The 19,660-nt window shown below is 33.6% G+C and overlaps 2 protein-coding genes across 2 annotated transcripts in view; both read left to right on the top strand.

Annotated features, from left to right (window-relative positions):
* Nucleotides 1-19,660, top strand: part of LOC129799208 (vacuolar protein sorting-associated protein 33A) — a 132,732-nt gene that overhangs the window by 36,737 nt on the left and 76,335 nt on the right. The window lies entirely within an intron of this gene.
* LOC129799219 (protein tipE) lies at nt 1,910-17,399 on the top strand. Its single transcript, XM_055842914.1, has 2 exons — nt 1,910-5,783; nt 15,364-17,399. The coding sequence occupies exons 1-2, from the start codon at nt 4,666-4,668 to the stop codon at nt 15,425-15,427; spliced, it is 1,182 nt and encodes a 393-aa protein (XP_055698889.1). The 5' UTR covers nt 1,910-4,665; the 3' UTR covers nt 15,428-17,399.

Raw genomic sequence — 19,660 nt, 5'->3', positions numbered from 1 at the left:
TACATTTAATACATTTTTCAGTTTATTTAAAAATTATAAAGAATTTAAGAAAAATATACCATTTATGAATTAAAAAGCTCCATCCGTTAGCCTATCATCCTAGCTTGAGGAGATTTTTTTTGCTCTCTAAAAAAAATTGTTGGTAGGGGAATGTAGGTATGGTTCGCACAGAGTGAATCTTCAAACGATGAAATCTTCTGTGTCTTAGGAAATTATTCTAAACATTTTCCTCCACATAATTTCATTCCTTTTAATAATAATGATCTAATGGCTTAAGAAATGACGAACTAGCTCTTTGCAAACAAAGAGAAAATTTGCGTTGTTTAAAAGTTCACTCTGTGCGAACCATGCCAACATTTCCCTAAATGTTCGAAAAACACAAAAATGTTCGTAAAATTGTGTCATTTGTTCGTAAAGTTTTGCCGCACAAACAAAAATATTCGAAAAAATGTTTATAAAAGAACAAAAATACTTATGAAATGATCATGTTACGAACAACGTTTGTGAAAAAGTACAAACTTTTACGAACCTTTTGTGGGTTATACAACTTAAGAGCATTTCGTAACTTTCCAGTAGGAATTATTCAATTCAATTCAATTCAATTCATTTATTCAATCTTTAGGAATATAGAATTCAAAAAGAGTATACTTTACATGTTGAGCCTTACGGGCTGTTCACATTGAAGAAAAGTTATCGATGCACAAAAAGCAGAGGAAGTTAAAATATGAATTACTGATATCTCGATTTGAGAAGGCCCTTGACAAGATCTCCGGATGCAGAAGATAAAAAATCCTTAATGGTAGTCCATGTGAATTCGGAAACGTAGTTACGGAGATTATTGATCACTAATGGAGCAAGATAGACTAGTGATCTTGTAAAGGCTGCGGTTGAGGGCTTAGGCACTTCAAGTATTTTACCTCTCCGCGTTGAGCGGGTGTTCTGTCTAAAAAGAAGAGGGTTACTTATAGTATCCTTGAAATAAAGGCCAGCGACTCTCAGCACATATAAGTGGGATAGGGACAATATTTCTCATTGAGCAAACAGAGGTGCAGTGTGCTCTCTCCATCCAGAAAACGACATAGCCCTTATTGCATATTTCTGGGCCGTGATAAGCGGCCTTAAATGAATTTCATGGGCTCCTCCCCAAAAAATAAGACCATAGCTCAGTCTAGATTGGCCCAGAGCAAAATAAAACGATCGCAACAAGTGCAGAGTGCAGGAGGGTCGAATATTATAAATTTGTCAATCATAAATTCACAATCATTTACGAACAAATTTACAATGTTTTGTGTATGAGGATCGAACCTGTGTCCTCTGCGTCATAACGTCAGTGCTTTGTCCACTACTCCACTGAGAAAAAAGAGGGTTCGATTAACTTTTTTTCCTCATAAATTTAACACTTTTTAGGTGTAAAAATATATCAACCTTTCTTAATGTTAATTTAATACCTTTTTAAGGGTGAAATTAACATGAAAAAGGATAACTTTAACCCCTAATACACTTAAAAAGGGTAATATTTACACCGATTTTGGATCAAAACTGCAGGGTAAAATTAACGTTTCCGGAATGTTATTTTAATTTTTTCGGATTTTTCTCAGTGGGTCCCTTTGCTTTCTCCTAGTCAAAAGGAAGAGGTTTTGAGATAGAGTAAGTTGTTTTGTCACTCCAAAACCGCAGTTTCTAATTTTTATAAAATTCATTCTCACTTAGAAAGTCATTAGTTGATGAAATTTGCAAAATCATTTCGAGGCGCTAAACGCTGAAAGCTTTGATGAAAGCAAATTCTCTCGTGGAAAATCTGAAGGGGAAATTGTGGAAAACTCATTTCTCGTGAATTTTCTCTCTCTCTCTGACCCCTTCCTCAATGAAAGTTGTTCAGGAGTCGCGTGAGGTTGAAGTTGGAGCTTGAGCAGAGACCAGTAGCAGTTGTTCGTGGGCTTTGCTCACCCAGTGTTTTCTGTTCATCCAGTACTCCAAAAGTGTTCTCCACACACTTCTTGTGGGCAGAGCACCATAATAAACAGGAGAGTGTACCAAGGGAAAAAAAAGTGGAAAAAAAGTGGGTACAAGGGAGACAGGAAAAGGGTTTTAACGCGAAGTGACCACAGAGGACAAGGAAAAGAAAGTGGATAGTACATTGTGTGACTTTCTCCTTTGCCACAAATTGAACATTTCTTTGTGGATTGGATATTTTTGTTAGGGGTAGGGTGTGCAGTGTTTGGGACCTAGTGAGTGTGAGTTATGAAAAGACATGAAGGAAAATTTGCACGGAATCTCGATCGCCATCTTATGAAGGAAAATTTTTACTTGGAAGAGAGTTGAAGGGAATAGGATTTTGTGCAGGAAAAAGGAGAAGAAATAAAAGGTTGTTTTTCGTGTGGATTACGTGCTTCTGGGAGATATTTTGGCTGACGGGGGAAATGTTCGACATTCACAATGGAAAGACGGAATTTTCATATTAAATCACTCACCATCATCGATTTCTGCCAGCTCGCATGAACCACCCAAATGACACTCTAACATTTATATGCTTAAATTGACTTTTTCCCTCTGAATTTTGGTGTGTATACGTCTCAGGGGTATATGCAATCAAATGGATAGAAAATCGTGATTTGCACAAGAGACAGAATATCTGATTAAGTGGCTTCTTGCTGGAAAATCTGAGGGAAAACTTGGTCGATTGGAAAGATTTAACGGAGACTGAGAAGAAGGGAGAGATACCATCCTTCAGGACTCCTGGGAAGACGAAAGAAAATTACATTTGGATTTTTTATTGCAACGAGAAAATCCAGAGTCAAGAGTGTCACAGGGAGGTGAAATTTTCCATCTTTGTGCCCCAGAGTTTGGTGTATTTGTGTGTGTGAATTTTCCAGAGGGGTGGAAAAGCTGATGAGAAAAAAAAGCTCATGAGGAAAATGCTACGAGTTGCCCAATACATTCAACCACCCATCTCCGACGAATTTACACAATTTGTGGATACTTATCGGGAAAAATAGCTAAATTAATTTAATACCTCGTGCCATTTTTAGTCGTATTTGTGATTTTTGCTGCTTACGTGGAAGGAAAAAAAAAGCTTTCTTTATCCTCTTTTGGGAGTCCTCCTCTTGAGAGCTTTTCTCACTTGTTCTATGTGCAAATCTGAACTGTTTTTTTGGGCTTTTTGATTTGGCAGATAAAAAAAAGGAGGAAAAACACCCGTGAAAATCATCATAAAGGGCGCTGTAGGAAAATAAAAGCCTTGTACAAATTTATCATTGTTATCAACTGTTGACAAAGAGAGAGGTGAGAGAGGATTGAATGTGTGAAAAGTGAAGGTTGCTATTGAAAATGAAAATCTCTTATACCGTCCAAGCATTACATAATTTCCCATGGTAAATTAGTAAAAATGTTAAAGTAAAATCGAAGGAGAAAAGAAGCAGCTAAAACAGCTTTTACCTCCTGAATACAGTTTCAGAAGAAAAATTTAAAAAAAAAAGAGAAGGGAAAAACTAGTGAAAATTCATTGGATTTTGCAGCATTTTCCCATACAAAAAGACCAAAGTCTTAAAGCTTGGCTATATATATCGATAGTGGGTCCAAATAAATCTAACACCAAGTGGTATGATATGCGTGGAAAATGTGCCAGAGAGCTTAAGGAGAAAATTGCTGCGGATTTTCTTTTCTCATTGATGAAAATGTGTGCGACAATTGAAGCTGGTCTTCTGCCATCCATCCAAATTTGAAGGGGAAAAACAAGACAAAAAAAGCTGCAGAAGGGACTGGAGAAAACCCACCCCAAAGGTTGCAAGTGAAAAAGCGAGCATAGGGAAATTTTCTATTCCCATTCCAAAGCATTGCACACAATTTCCACAGACGGCGCCAGGGGTGAAAGTTGCTCCGAATTTAAAAGTTGGCGGCTGTCGCGAGGAGAGTCGCAAGGGGCGGTGTGTTGAATGTTGTGCTAGAAAATGCATCATAAATCAATAGGGAAACCAGTGAAAAAAATCCATTATACTTCTCAAGTATTAAATTATGGTGATTTTAGTGCAATTACACTAACTTTAGTCACGTGAAAGTGTGTTAAGGGAGGCTGAAATAAAAATAAAAAAAACGAACGTTAGAACACTTAAATTGCACTAGTTCCACTAAAAGTGTGACAATTGGTGAAAGGGTGTGCTATCCTGGAGGAAGAACACTGTAAATAGAGGATACTATTAGACCGGGAGGACATTTTTAGGGGTCATTTGAATGTGGTGCTGTGCTAAGGGGGTGCGCCAAATGCGCCCCCGATGATCCTGTTTTTTGCTAGCTGAAAAGCTCGCATCATACACCCCCAAAGCGTGGGTGGATAGCCTATCTCACAGAGAATTATCCACCCTCTGCCCTCCGATCCCAACACGACCCCCGTAAAGAAGCTCAATTGGATTTAGAAGTCAACTATAGGTCTTGAACGAGATATCGTGTGAAAATATTCATTTTTTGTGGTCAGCAAAAAGCAACTGTGAAAGCAACCCAAGCCTTAAGTGGAAATTTCTTCCGGGAGAAAATCCACTTAAAGCCCCATACCTCTAGAGATTTTCTTCACAAAAAAAAAAAATCTCGCCCGTGTAAATATCAGGAGAAAGGTGTAGGTAAGAATACAACAAAAAAAAGGGCTTAAGATTAGAATAGAAAGAGGTTAGTGATATGGCTGACGAACCGCCAGTTGACGAGAGAACATTTAAGGAAAAATTATTGTTCTACACAACAGCATTTTTCATCCTTCTCGGAACATTTAGCTTATTTGCATTTCTCTTTCTCGTACCATTTGTGATTGATCCTGCCTTTACCACAATCTTTATGCAATTCGACACAAATCCCGCGCTATGTACAACAGTTGATACAGTGTACTTGCGCGGGAATAAAAATTGCACCTGGACATCCTGCCGGGAAGGATGCACCAAGGATATCTATGAGTGTCTACAGATTAGTGTCAACTATCGCATTATGCCCAATAATACAAATTATACCGGACTGGATCTGGCTACACTGCCCGAGCCACTGCCTGATCCAGAAGCCCTTAGGGCACAGCGGCGAAAACGTGCCATCCGGGAGTACGATTATGCCGATAGTGAGGAACAGAAGGGTGCAGATGGGATGAATGGAGGTGTTAATCCTGCCACTGGGATCATCGAAGTGGACTACTCAGATATTATTGACATGGAACAGGGTGAAGATGGCAATAGATCTGACTATTGGTCCTTCACCTTCGCCGAACTGTATCCCAACGTTAAGGGCTGCGGATACCCACCGTCACTCAATTGTACCATCTGGACGAAGACATACAAACAGATCGGAGCGAACTTTACATGCTACTACTCAAAGGTCAAACCCAATCTCGTCATCACGCACCTGGACATGTGGCAGAATACCCTGAATCTCATCTACAGTATGGCCATTCCGATTCCCTCCTTCATCATCTCCGTGATTTACCTCACAATAGCATACTTTAAGATCTACAATGAGGACGAGGAAGCAGCTCCATTAGACAAGAATGCCGAAGGAATGGCTGGCGAGGAGGAGGATGCAGAGGATGGGATCGTGGAAGATGTGGATGCTGTAGTATTAGAAAATGGAACGGCTGGGGAAGGTGTGTCGTCATCACTGCCAAATGGAACGACACCACTTACAGCATCAGGACACCTTTTGTCCTCAAACACAGACATTGCGTCCTTCGGACACCAGCTCAAAGTGAAGATGGCCGATGAGATGTCTCGTGAGAGCATCGACGGTGGACTCCTTTCCAACTCAGCCAGCTTTCAAGGGTGAGAATCTCTGTCCTTGAGTCACTGTTTATTTTAGGATCTCAAGATAGTACAACCCTTCAAGCTCTTTGGGCTCTATGTCTATTGGTTCTATTGATTAATCCCTAACACCAAAGTTTACCCTTGCTTAAGCATGCGGTAAGTCTTCGTGCCAAGATTGTGGTTAGAGTCATTATATTTGGCAACAGACTTTATAAGCTGCATCTGCAATCTCCAAAACTTTTAAATTAGTTTCAAACTAATCTTTTTGGTTTTCTTTAAAAAAAAAAAAACTCTCCTAAGTTTCTGTGACAATAAGAAGCTAACAAGTTTACTTCTAACATCTTAATAGGGAGAAGTTGGGTAACTTTGAAATAGATTTTCTTCTCCTAATCTGGAAAAAGAGTTTTCTTAAGTCCACAAATGGGTATTGTTAAAAATTTGTCAAAAGGATGTTATTTATCAATTTGACCAAACTTTTCCATTAAATAAAACGTGTATGCTATACCATAAATTTTGACCATTGAAAAATGGCTCTCAAAAGCTACCCGAGCACCTCCAAAATTTTTAATTAGCAGATAGGAAATTTACCGCTCTACAATTCTGTGAAAGTCATTTTCCTCTATTTTGGAAGGAAATATATTTATCGAGCCGTTTTCTAAAGGGTAATTTTGTGATCAATCATTCTCAAAAATGCTGGGGCAAATAGTATCAGGCATAAGATACTATCACATTTTGATTCGCTTTGTTACGGGATTCCGTAAATTAAAAAAAAAATCCTGGATAACATATTTTAATAGAAAATTTATTCTTCTAAACTTTTGTAAAACACCGTTTTTTCTATCTGAGCGAGAAAAGCGCATTTTAAGCTATTTTACAAAAGCCACAAAAGACTGCAAATCGTTTGACCAATAATGCAAACAATAAGCGGCGACACATAGCATTGACGTTTCTTTTCACCGTGGGAAATCAGAAATTGTATCGGTTTTTGTTACTTTTTGCTCCATACTTTTTGTTACTTTTTACCCCAAGTGGTCGTTTTTAATAAAAGGATTTCTGGAGAAAAGAATCTTTGTAAAATTCTAAAATAGATAGCGGATTCGTATTCAAAGAATATCCAGATAAATTGGGAAATATTCAACAGTGCATCAAATTTAATATAAGTAGCTAATAATTTATATTCTTATAATTTATATTTATATTCTTATGACATGAAATAAACATTATTATCTATCTATATATCTAGCTAATAATTCATATCTTCTGCACGGAAAATATTTCAACAATAGGGCTAAAAATTTCGATATTTTTTTCTAAATTCCTTGTTCAAATTCTAACAAACTTACGACATTGAAGAAAAACTATGGAGGCTATCTATGGAAAAGATTTAAACCGCTATCTTATTTATCTTGGAAGACAGGGGGGTGACATTAGCTCTGAAAAATGCGACCAGTTTTAGTGTAAATTTTTTCCTGTTTTCGTACACATTTCACGCGATATCTCCGAAACTACGTAGGTTGCCAATTTGGGGTTTTCGGTTGCCCATTCTGTATTAAATTAGCTTTTATTTTATATTTGTAATTTATTCTAATTCATTTCACAATGACAGAAAACAGCTAATAAACTCCAAAGTTTTTTCGGAACGCTAGAAACATATGGAAAACATAGGAAACGTCACGCCCGTGTTGGAATATTGAATTTTAAAATTTTCGATTTGTGACTTTTTGCCCCAGTCTCCCCTATATATGGAAAAACAAATGTACTTTCTGAAAGATAATTTTATTGGGATTTTTATATGATTTTGTCTGTTTTAGTTTAATGGCTTCTCGCACCTTCTTCTTAATTCCCTTCATTAAGGGCTTGACATACCCGTCTCGACGGTATCGGATGGCTTTCTTCCACTTAATTTCGAAATCCATCAAGTTTTCGGCTGTCTGACCATTCTTCCTGACATTTGTCTTCAAAATTTCCCAGTATTTCTCAATCTTCTGGAGTGCAAGACATGTTAAACTTCTTTCTGATAGCCTTGGAATCCTTTAAAAAGATGATCGTTGAGTTTCCGCGACCTTGTTTTAACATTTTGACGGTGTTTGTCGGTCCGATGGAGAGCAGCCTGAGCTTTGTAGGTTAACAAACCATTCCTCCTCTTGATTTTATGGACAAAGCTCCAATGTATTCCCATCTTTTTCCCAACTTCTCACACGGAAAGATTGAGTTGCTTCTCGAAAAGCTCAAGCACTTTCTTTTCCATCCTCTTGTCCTGAATTCCAGACTTTTGGTCACTTCCTTCTGGCTTCTGAGCAACAGTCTTGAGGTCCTTGAACCGAACAATAATCTTCCAGATTAACAAATTCGCAAAAATTCAGCAAAAAACCACCAATTTTATGCGTTCTCAGTTAGAACCTCATTTTCTACTACTTAACCGTTAAAAATTTATAACTTTTCAATTTAGTAAATGTTAGAAAGTTTTGAATTTAACCAAAATCTAATACCATTTTCATGGCAATTTTTTTCAAAGCTTTTAATCCTGCAATATGAATATTTCACAAAGAAAAAACTGTATTAAAACATTGCAAAACTCTACCAAATTGACGTTGTTCTAGCAATTTGCAGACTTCTCTCACTTTTCACTGATAATAGTTGCAAAAAAAATCTATATAAATGCAAATTACTAATTTCAGTATACCCCATACACTTTTATTTTGAAAAACTATTCAAATGCGTGTTTTTTTTAGCTGTTTGTATTTTCTGGAATACTGAACACTTCCTAAATATAGGGAAAGCATTATAGTTTTCGTATTTGTTATGGATTTTCAGCAAAATGCTTTTACTATTCATAAACTCGTATATTTTTATAGTTTTACTCAATTATTTTGAACTAAAGTATTTTGAATCATACCCAAGTAGCAAAACTAGATCAACAAGTAACTCCACTGAGAAAAACTTACGAAAAACTGTTGGTATATCTGTGTGAGCTTGTTACCTGAATATTGGAATTAGAAACCTTTAGCAATCTCTCCCTGTCTTATCCCTGACTGTGATATAAACTACCTGGAATAGTTTATGAAACACCTTTCCTTTATATTTCCTGCCCAATAATGCCCACCTTGTCTGTGATAAATTAGTACCTGTAAGGAAGAATAGGGTTATGATCTGGTTTGAATCGATTTTCCCTATTCTCCTTTTCTTCTTTGAGGAAATTTGATCTTGATGAATTTAAACACAAATTACTTTTTAATAACTATTTATTTTCACTTCGATAGCGGCAAAGATTATTGATATAAAAACGGATTACTTTAGAGCTAAGAAAAAGAGACGCGTGATGCTTCAGAGCAAAAATCCAAGAGAGCGAAAATCGCTGAGTTGCCAGATTGGCAAGAAGGAAAAAATCCCAGAAGGGGAAATTTGCCAAAGTGGCCCAAACTCGCCTAAAGTCCTGAATTCAAATTTGAGAGGCGGTTGGGCATTGTTGACATTCTCATACAATATCTTTCAATCAGCCAATAATATCATAAATATTATTAAAATGAGGGAATGGCCTTAGGTCAGGACTGCATAAAGTAATTTCAATGATGTACAAATAACGTTTTAATGACCTAATTTAACTCTGTAGTAATATTTTGATACTCAAATAACTATTGCGGAAAAAAGAAATGTGATTTTTTAACGAATTTTGCCTAAAATAAAATTTTCACTCAATTTAAAGCGCGTCCACGATAAAATTGTTCCAAACGATTTAATATTTTTATGACAGATGTCACTAACTCCGCATTTTCGTTGTACGTAAACATTGTAACATTTGTTTTTACCTTTTTTTTGGTGAAACTCTCATAAAATTTTGTTCATTTTTTACTGAGATACGAAATAATAATGGAAAAGAGAAGGTAACTGATCGTGTGGCCACGCTTTATTTGCAAAAAAACAATTGAATTGAAATCAAATAAATTTTGCACTTTATGTACCTATCTGCATTTAATTTCTATTCTATAAGAATGTTTTTTCCTATCATCTTTCTTCATGAATCAAAAAACATTTTAGAAAAATAGTCTGTCCAAAATCGAGTAAGACTTTTGGTTTCGTTTTGAATCTATCTATAATTTTTGCATTTACCTATCAATAAATAATACAAAAAATTGAACGCAAAAAGAAGAAGCTTAAAAAGAATCTGGAATTATAAAAATAAGATTTTGAGAATTAAAGTAAAAATTTCTTAATTAATTGTTACACTGGCTCAATATAATAACTTAATTCTACAATTATTTTGAAAAAAAAAAAACTACTTTAAAAAAGGGTACATCAAAATAATACTCAAAAAGAGTAATCAAAATAAAAAAGGATGTACATCAAAAGTACTGTTGCATAATTTACCGTTTACCGGTTCTCAACTGATTTAAATCGATTCATAAATCACCTAAAAGGTCCCACAAAATTGTTTTAAGAGTAATAAAACTGATTTTCTATCAAAAATTAATTATCGGCTTATAACTAGTTTATTACCGGTTCACAACCCATTTGAACCGACATATAAAGCCCTCAAAACGCCTCAAAACATTGTCCAAAATACGTTAGAAGTTATATAATTGAATTTCGGATAAAAATTGATTATCGGTTATGAACCGGTTCAGTATCGATTCAGAACCTATAGGAACCGGTCCAGTTTTATCGGAAATTCCAAAATCTTTTCAAGAAGCTCAAACATAATTAATATTGTACTAGTAATAGGTTAATTTTTTTAATTACCGAGCAACACTGGGAGCCACTGAAAACTACTCAATCCGCGCGTCATATTTGAGTCGTCATCGGTGGGGAATTTCAGAGTAATTCTGACGCCAATTGACTTCTATAATAATCTTCATAATTTATTCTTCACTTTCCGTATCCTAAGCTCTGAAGATCGTTCAAGAACTTTTTCGGATTGTCTATAATGCTACTTGGGTCTCTAGCACTAAATTTTGGAAATGTAAATTATTTTTTTGTGTTTCGTAAAAAGCTTTTATTATATTATATATTTGCAAAAGTACTTTTGTTTAAAACATTTTTCTGCAATTTCCTGCAGAACATTTACCCATTTTCGTAATTAAGGTTCATCATAAAATTGGGAATATCCATGCATTGAATTTATTACATTTCCCGAAATGTCTCTACCAATTTTGGCTATAAAATTCTTAAATTGATTGCGTGACTGAAGCATTTTAGTAGGTGTGTAGTGTATCCTAATCAATTTTTCACACCATTTTTTTTAACTTACTATTCTATTTAACATTTTGTTAATTCATGGAGAATGAACCGTAACGAAAAACTATGGACATTGGGTTAAGAACATCTTATATATTCAAAACTATTAATTATTCAATTAGATTTTCATTTCTAAGAATAGTAATTCATCAATTCCAGTCAATTCCAGTTCAGTAGAATGAAAAGAAAATCTAATAAGATTATGTTTCTTTTATATTTTAATTATCATCAAGGCTCTCAATAGAATCTTAGAAATTGAAATTGTGGTTCTCTTGTTCGACAATTTAATTGCATTTTGTATTTGGATTTACTCAAAGCCCTTTCCAACATTAATTGTGTATATGTGCTTCTTCTAAAGTATTCTGAGCTAGCAAATATTTGGATTTGAAATGCAGGATATTATGTTTTCTACATACTATGTATATTTTATGGTTTTGTCTCTATGAAGAGCAAATTTGTTGTTATACCATTTACTCAATAGAAGTACCATAAACATTCCAACATTATCTAATGTCATTCTGCTACATTAAATTAAATTCTCTATATATGGAATAATATGTTTTTCACCAACAATTCTCAGGGGTTTATTGTGTGTTCTGGAACGTGAAATGTCCTCATGTTATAAATCTTTGTTGCATGTCTTGCGAAAACTTTGCAGATTGTCCCTAAAAATTAGATCTTGTGCCAAAAAATTGTAAGATTTCATCATTTAGTCCACAAATTGTCTCAGCAAAAAAACTTTTTAGTGAATGTTCAAGGTTCTCCCAGGTATTTTTGTAATCCTAGGAAGGCTAGAAAGTTATCTGTTTTTGCTCTTTAAAGCTTAATGAAGGCCTTGTGATAGTCAAAGAGAGCCAAAAGGAGACATTTAGAAAGTACATGATAAGTCTAAACCGACTTCTAATGGGTGGGATTCTTAATGAATATTCCATTGAGCAAAAATTCGTGTGAATTCGGAATTGGGCTGGAAATTAGGCCATACAATTTCAGCATGTTCGTGAATAAATGCAATCTTTAAATTAATAATCAATTAAATTGTTTAAAGAATTTCGAGTAAACTGCCATAAAAATCACATACATTAGTCTGACCCAATTCTCCATCTATAGGGAGAAGTGGGGCTACTTTGAACTGTGTGGGACTACATTGATATACGATTTTTTTTTTCGCTTATTTCTAAACGAAACTTGGCTTTAACGTAATGTAATTTAGCTCTACAAAACAATTGTGGAACTAAATAAAATAATTGTAAGACCCAGGCTCCTTTGGAAATATGCTAAAAAGTCGAATAACAATCTAGCCCCACAGCCCAAAGTGTCCCCACATCCCCTACCCTTCTTAAGACAATTGTTTGTAATGGCTTCGGCACACCTTTCAGATCAGGAAAATTTCATGAAGTCAAAATTCGCCTCCCTTTTTTTCTCACATGTTTTGCATATATCTCATTCTATTGTACTCTTTTTCTTCTTCTTTTAAACAACACTCCAAATTCAATTTAGTTGAATCGAATTTGGTATGCGAAAGAATGAGATAGTCATATGGAAAACACGTGAGAAAGAAAAGGATTCGAATTTCGACTTCATGAAATTTTCCTGATCTAAAAGGTGTGCCGGAGTCATAAGTAAGAAAAATCAAAAAGCTAAAACCCAAATTTCATCACTCTTGACGCGAATTACCCTTAGAAAATATTAAATAATTTAATATTATAGAAAATAATAAAAAATAAATAAATAAAATACAGTACATTTTTGAACTTTGAACTCTTGTGTCTAAGGTTAATGAATTTCGAAAAAGCAAGTTTATAATCAAAGGTTTTTAGTATATCTCAAATATACTCAAGGTTTATATTTCTTTTCAATTTTTATTTAGATTTAATGTAATTTTAATTTTATTTAATTATTTTTTTTTTACTTTTTTCATTTTCTTATTGTTTCTAATTATTGTCATTTTATTTTATGAATTTTGAGGGGACGGAAACGACCAAGCTTCTTTAAATTTTTAGTGTATGTTTACTTAAAGTACTTAAACCATTTTTTTTTTTTTTGAAAGAAAATATTACAAAGTGGCTGAATTATGAGTTACCCCAGTTACCCAATGGAACGCCTTGTCTTAGTGCTGAAGAGAATAAGCTTTTTTTTATTTTATGCTGAAAAGAAGTAGGGGAAAGTACTCTCCCTTCGAACGTTCATGCCTTCGAATAATGTGAACTTTCTTTTAGTTTTCCTAAGAGACAGATTTTTATTAAATATTTGTTGGTTTATCATCAATTGTTGATAATTCTGTGATAATTTAGTATAAATCTCTTACGAAAAACAAAAAAAAAATCACATTATTCGAAGGCATGAACGTTAGAAGGGGAAGCACCTTCCCCTAGCTTTTATTCATTGTGATCGGCCCATAACTTTTTTTTATAAATTCCCGCAAATTCTAAGAAATTATAAAAATGAGAAGTAAAGAAAATTGACACTATCTCCTTAAGGTTTCCCGCCCTAACAGATTCTCTGAACTGATATGACACAAATACCAAAATTTTACGAAAAATCTTCGTTACGCTTACGAACAAATGTTTGTTAAAGAACGGGATTTTTAACGGGATTGGGCAAAGTTAGAGACAACTGCTCAATTGGTAAAGTTTGCACAAGAGGGAGATTTCCAGTAAAAATTGGGAATTTACTCTCAATGCGAGTTGCCCCATTGATTTTGACAGTACAAAAACTTGCGCGCCACCTAGAATATTGCCGAATATCAACGTCAAATTCATCCCCTTTCAGGTGTCCCAAACATCCCCGCGTATAGTTTTGGTAGTTAAAACTACTAACTAAAAAAACAACAGTGTATAATCTCTGAAACTTTTTTAAAAATATGTTCCGAGATTACACAGCTAGCTAATGACACAGGAAAGTTTTGATTGTGTAAGGGAAATGTACCAGTGATCGTCAGTGTATCTCGGATCAGAGTATTATCTCGCGCATCGGATCCCTAAAATAAAATGTGTTTTTAATAATTATTCGATGCATTTCATCAATGACCTTAAGCAAAATGCATTATGTTGGTTCATATTTATTCTATAAAACCAATTTTCTCGTTGAGTTTCTAACAAAATTTTTATTATTTACCTCATTTATTGAATCACTGTATAAAGTCTTAGCCAGACATCCGAGCGTCAAGACACATCTTAATATTGCCTACGATGGAGTAGTGGTTAAATCCAATTTATATTAATATTTAATGAAAAATCGCCTCGTCCCATACTACCGGTGTCCCAAACTTCCCGGTCTCCCCTACGATTTTTTACGAATATGTTAGTAGGTTATACGATTCACGAACAATTCCTAAATTCCCAGTAGTGGAAATTTACAAACCTTTTCCATATCCTGTGTAGGAGAGACTGGGGCAAAACTTGTCAAAACGCATATTTCATTCTTTCACGAGCTCTAAGAAAATTTAAACGTTTTATAATGAGCATATTCTTATAGGAAATTTACTGCTCTACAACATTGCAGAAGACTATTTTCCTCTATCTCGAAAGAAATGTGATTTTCGAATCATTTTCTAAAAGTCAATTTTGTGGAGATTCTCCAAATTACTGAGGCAAATTTTGTCAGTTTTCGGAAAATTTGTGACGTTTTACTCTCGCAAACGTGAACGCCACCGCAAATAGACATATTTTAATAAGAAATTTATTCCTCTACAACTTTGTCGAAGATAATTTTTCTCTATTTTAACGAGAAATTTGCTTTAATTGAGCTAATCAGTATTGATATTTTCTGTAAGCCAAATAGGGTAAAGTGGTACAAGTTGGACAGGGCTTTTTTCTTGATAAATTTAGTACTTCATTTTTAAAACTTACTTTTTTCTTTAAAAACAAATTTTGTACTGTATTCATCAAGAAGAAAGCCATGTCCAACTTGTACCGGCGAATTGTCCAATTTGTAACACTATGTCTAACTTATATCACTTTACCATATTCCAAAAGTAGGGCTCAAAATTTCATTATTTTTTATTTTACATAATCCTTCCTCGAATCCCTTGAAACTTTGTCACCTTTTTAAGAAGGTTCATGAAGGCTCTACCTATAATAAAAATTTCAAGCCTCAGTCTCTCGTATTTTATAAAATAGTGAATATTGATATTTTCGTTTTGACAAATTTTGCCCCACTCTCCCCTAATCAAAATAGTTTTTCTAGCTTTACATTCCCATTTTGGTAAAGGAATTAAGTAAAACACTTTGCTAATGTTTCAACCCGATCAGAGAACTTGAAATGCTGTGACGATTACAATAACAAAGATTTCTTGAGACCAAACACTTGATTCATCATCTGGGATTAGTGCTGTGAATAAAACAAATCTTATGTGTCTATCTTGCAGAAACTTGAGCAAGACGATGACGACGAGTATCTCAACTCCTCCTGGGCCGATAGCAGCAGTCTGAAGAGGCAGGTTCATGGGCTTGACAACATCAAGTTCAACTACGGCAAGAAATAAATCATTCTTCAGATGCTCAAGTGGAGGACTTTGCCAGAGCAATGCGTCACAATTTTGGCTGAGCCTTGGAGCAAGAAGCGCAATTTTTTGAAGAAAAAAAAATTACCAATTGTGAAAAATTAAAAAAAAAGATTTTCATGTCATCACACATATTTTTATTCTAAAAAAAAGCTATATTAAAAAAAAATAAACAAACATGAGCTTTGTGAGAAGCTTCTTGGATAAAACTTATTGTAAAAGGGGAAAAGGAGTGTGAAAAACTTTATATTTGATGCCAGATTTTTCATTCAAAAGTCTTTTAATTCTCACACGAAAAAAATCGCAGCAATTTATCAGTGTTTATGCCATGCAACATTTCACTAAATTATATTTAATGAAGAGGAAAAGCGTGAAGAAAATAAAAACACAGAAGAAATTATAAGAAAAGTTCTTTGGCGAATTGGAGTCAATGTGAACATGAAGCTTTTTTCCAGACAATTGTCTCATTGCGCCCTTTTTCATTCCTACATAGTTACAATTTTATTACTCAAGAATTATGTGGTATCCTCTTACAAAAAAAAACATTGGTATATTAAGAAAATTGCAGGAAGTGTAGTAATTGGAAAAAATTACTGAAAAACGGAAAAGTTATAAACGGAAGAATGTCTCGGTGAAAAGATAATGGCAAATATTCAATTTCAAATTTATTCCTCTAACAAAAAATTGAATTATTAATTATAGTTATGTAAATATTGGAACAGTGAGCTCTTAATTCTAAAAAAAAACAAATCTCTTATAAGGCAAATTTCTTGCGAATACTTTGAATAAATATTGGGAGGATAAGAGGAAGACTTTGCACAACGAAAAAGACGTTTATTGTTAAATTTCCTTCTCAACCAAAAATTCACCATTGAAAAATTCCTTTCAGAACAAAATAAAAATGGTTTAATTTAACATGACTAAAATGTGTATTGTGAAAATTTGCCCTTCGAGCATTACCATACAGAAAATTGAACAGGAAAAATGGGTTGGGAATGAGGAAAAGCACCATCATCGATTTATCGGCTTTTTCCACTTTAGTTCTCTCTTTCATCATTCAATAATGAATCAAGTTTGGAAAATGGAAAAGACAAAAGAGGAAAAAAAATGTAGAGCACTCATTTTTAATTCTTTTGAAAACTTCAATATCATCTAATCTCAACTTGTGGGGGTTCTATTTCAAAAAGAAGGGAGGGAGAACAGAGTGGAAAATTGTTGTTCAGAAATAGATATACAATCCAAGGTTTGTAATTTTATTTAATCCTCCTACAAATCATCCTACACATCAAGTGAAATCAGAAGATAGAAAAGTCATGGATGAAGCTCATGAAAAATCCCCCACAAAAGAAGAAGAAAAAAAAATGTGAGAAAATATAAAACCTTTTGTTGAATTTCCCAACGCAACGCCCACGAAAAAAAAATTAAGAAAAAAAAATAGATGCAGATGATTTAGAAATGAAGAAAATTTATTCAACTGACGTGCATTTTTAGATAAATATTAACTATTGGAACTATTTAAAAAAAAACAATGATGAAAAGCAAAAAAAGAGAAAAAAAATCTTTACTATATTGAATTTTAAGAGAGTCTAGCTAAACGTGAATGAGAAAACTTTTAAATAAAAAAAAACAAATTTCTTTGACGAAAAGAGATCCCTTTAATTAAACTGAAAGGCAATTTAGAAAATATGACTTGTATTATTAAAAGAAAAACAAAACTATTTCAAGAAAAGAACTGTTAATGGTGTGTATTTTGAATGATGAAAAAAATTGCTTTTTAATTGCTATTAAATATACATAATAGAAAAAAAATGAGAGAATGTGCAAAAAGTGAAGGAATAAATTCAAAATTATTATGAAAAAAAATGAAATGAGAAGAACAACAATAAAAATCGTGAAAGCTTTAAGATGTTTTTGAATTTTCTTGATTTTCTGATTAAAAACAGAATTCTTCGGCGGAAATTCACTTGTGAGGAGGTCTATCGAAGATCACAAGTAGGTATCTGGAACCGTTTGGCCTGGATAGATATAGCCTGGATAGCCTGGAGTCAACTGGGGCAAAATGTAATAAGTTCAAAATTTTAAAATTTGATATCTTCCGAATCCAAAATTAAAAAAAAACAGAAGCTCTGTATTATCATGAACATAATGATATAATAAGGGATTTTTCAGACGTTCAGAGAGGTAAGAAGAAATGAAGGCCCTGGGCCAGCAACAGTCTCGAGGCATATACGGGCTTCAGATCTGAGGCTTAGCCATATGGCTTAAATTCTGTAATTTCTTATCAATCAAGATTTCTTGGAAAATTATCACTTGAGTTTGGACAACATAGGCAAGTGATCCATTAAATTTTAAAAAGCAATAAAATTGATTACAATTTTGAATTTCGAGATCATCGGGAACTGGGCTAAACCTTAGATCTGAAGCCGGCCTAAGGGCCTTGACAGACCTGGGGATTAGCCAAGAGACGACTTAGCGTAATTATATTAGAATCAATGGTTCAAACTACATTTCCATCATTTTCCACTAAGTCGTTACTCGGCTTAAGTCGTATGTGTGTCTAGCGCATAACAGTACCAAGACTGTTAAGCATTATATGCTTAGTAAGAAAATAAAAAAAAATTGTGAAGGGTAGTATTTTTATTGTTTTTTTATTTTATTTCAAAATTTCTTATTTATTTTATTTTTTTAAACATCCAGATTTCGTAATACAATATAAAATTTTAATCTTTTCAAAAAATAAATTTATTATTATTAGTTTTAATTTTTCTTCTTGAAATAAGATAATACTTTTGGTGATGGAAATAAAGAAATTTATGTACCTTTGGAAACTATTCTATTCAATTTTCCCTATTAGTTTTAATTTTTTTTAATTATTTTTTTAAATCTTAATAAAATTTTACTTCATACGTTTATTTTTTAAAGTATCATTATGTATGTATGTTTTAGAACTAAAGCTTTACGGTTGATTTTGAGAGTTGGGTTAAATATAAGATTGTTAAGATTATTATTAAAATTCTCTTCCAAATATCCAAATAGGGGAGACCGGGGAGGTTTGGGACAGGGGTAGTGTGGGACAACGCGATTTTTTCATTTATTTTTGAAATAAATGGGATTTAACCACTACACAATCGCAGGCAATATTAAGGTGTATCTTGAGTAAAATAATGGATATCCTCAGTTTTATTGTTTTAATTCTATGAACACTTTCTTAAAAGGTTATAAAAATTGTATTTTTTGATTTCTCAGTTTTGCTCTCTGTATTTTATATCAGCGATATATAATCAAAACTTTTTTATCTCATTAGCTAGCAGTACAATCTGGAAATATATTTTTTATAAAAGTTTCAGAGATTATACCGATTATACTCTTATTTTTTACTTAAATGTTTAAAATACCAAAACTACACGCGGGGATGTTTGGGACACCTGAAAGAGGATGAATGGGACGTTGATTTTCGACGATTGTAGATGGCGTGAAAGTTTTTATTGTCAAAATGGAGAGTAATGCCCAGTTTCTACTGGAAATCTCCCTTTTGTGCAAAATTTACCAGTTGAGCAGTTGTCTATACGGACAATTAAACCATCAATGTCTTGGGAATCAAAATTTTATTCTCCAGAGAATACTCGACCTTTGCTCAATCCCGTTAAAAACTATTTTCTCGAAAATTTCTCGAGCAATATCCTCTACAATTCTCATAAGTTCTCCAGAAAGACAAGGCGAGAGTTTATTCAGAGAAATAAGGCAAAACAGGTACTATCTATGAAAATTGTCGTAAAATCAAACAAGAATCCGTCAATGAGTTTAAGACTAAAAGTTGCAAGAAAATCTACTCGTGTGAGGAATTTGATGATCATGATTGCAATACTTAGAATAAAAAAGCAAAGAAAAGTAGATGGAAAATAATAAGAAAATACTTTAAATAATTTATTTACAATAAATGACTACTGTACAAGTTAAATTGATATTAATTTCTAAGTATGAAAAAAAGATTAAACATTTTTTTCTATTAGAAATATTTTTAACCTGGTACTTAAAATTAATTAACGTGCTCCAATAATTCAAATTACGCGTAAAAAACGCGTCCCAAACATCCACTTTTGCGTCCCATACTGCCCCGCACCGGGGAGGTTTGGGACAAAGCGTCAAGTTAAATGTTTTATCT

This window comes from Phlebotomus papatasi, chromosome 1, assembly GCF_024763615.1.
Source record: "Phlebotomus papatasi isolate M1 chromosome 1, Ppap_2.1, whole genome shotgun sequence".
Taxonomy (NCBI): Eukaryota; Metazoa; Arthropoda; class Insecta; order Diptera; family Psychodidae; genus Phlebotomus; species Phlebotomus papatasi.
Note: the sequence above shows the minus strand (reverse complement) of the source record. Positions and strands in the feature narration are given on the sequence as shown.

Bases quoted from the DNA above. Each gene is read 5' to 3' on its own strand.
- LOC129799219 (XM_055842914.1), top strand. From the start codon at position 4,666: ATGGCTGACGAACCGCCAGTTGACGAGAGAACATTTAAGGAAAAATTA. The intron at 5,784-15,363 runs GTGAGAATCTCT...TCTATCTTGCAG, and splicing joins AACTCAGCCAGCTTTCAAGG to AAACTTGAGCAAGACGATGA.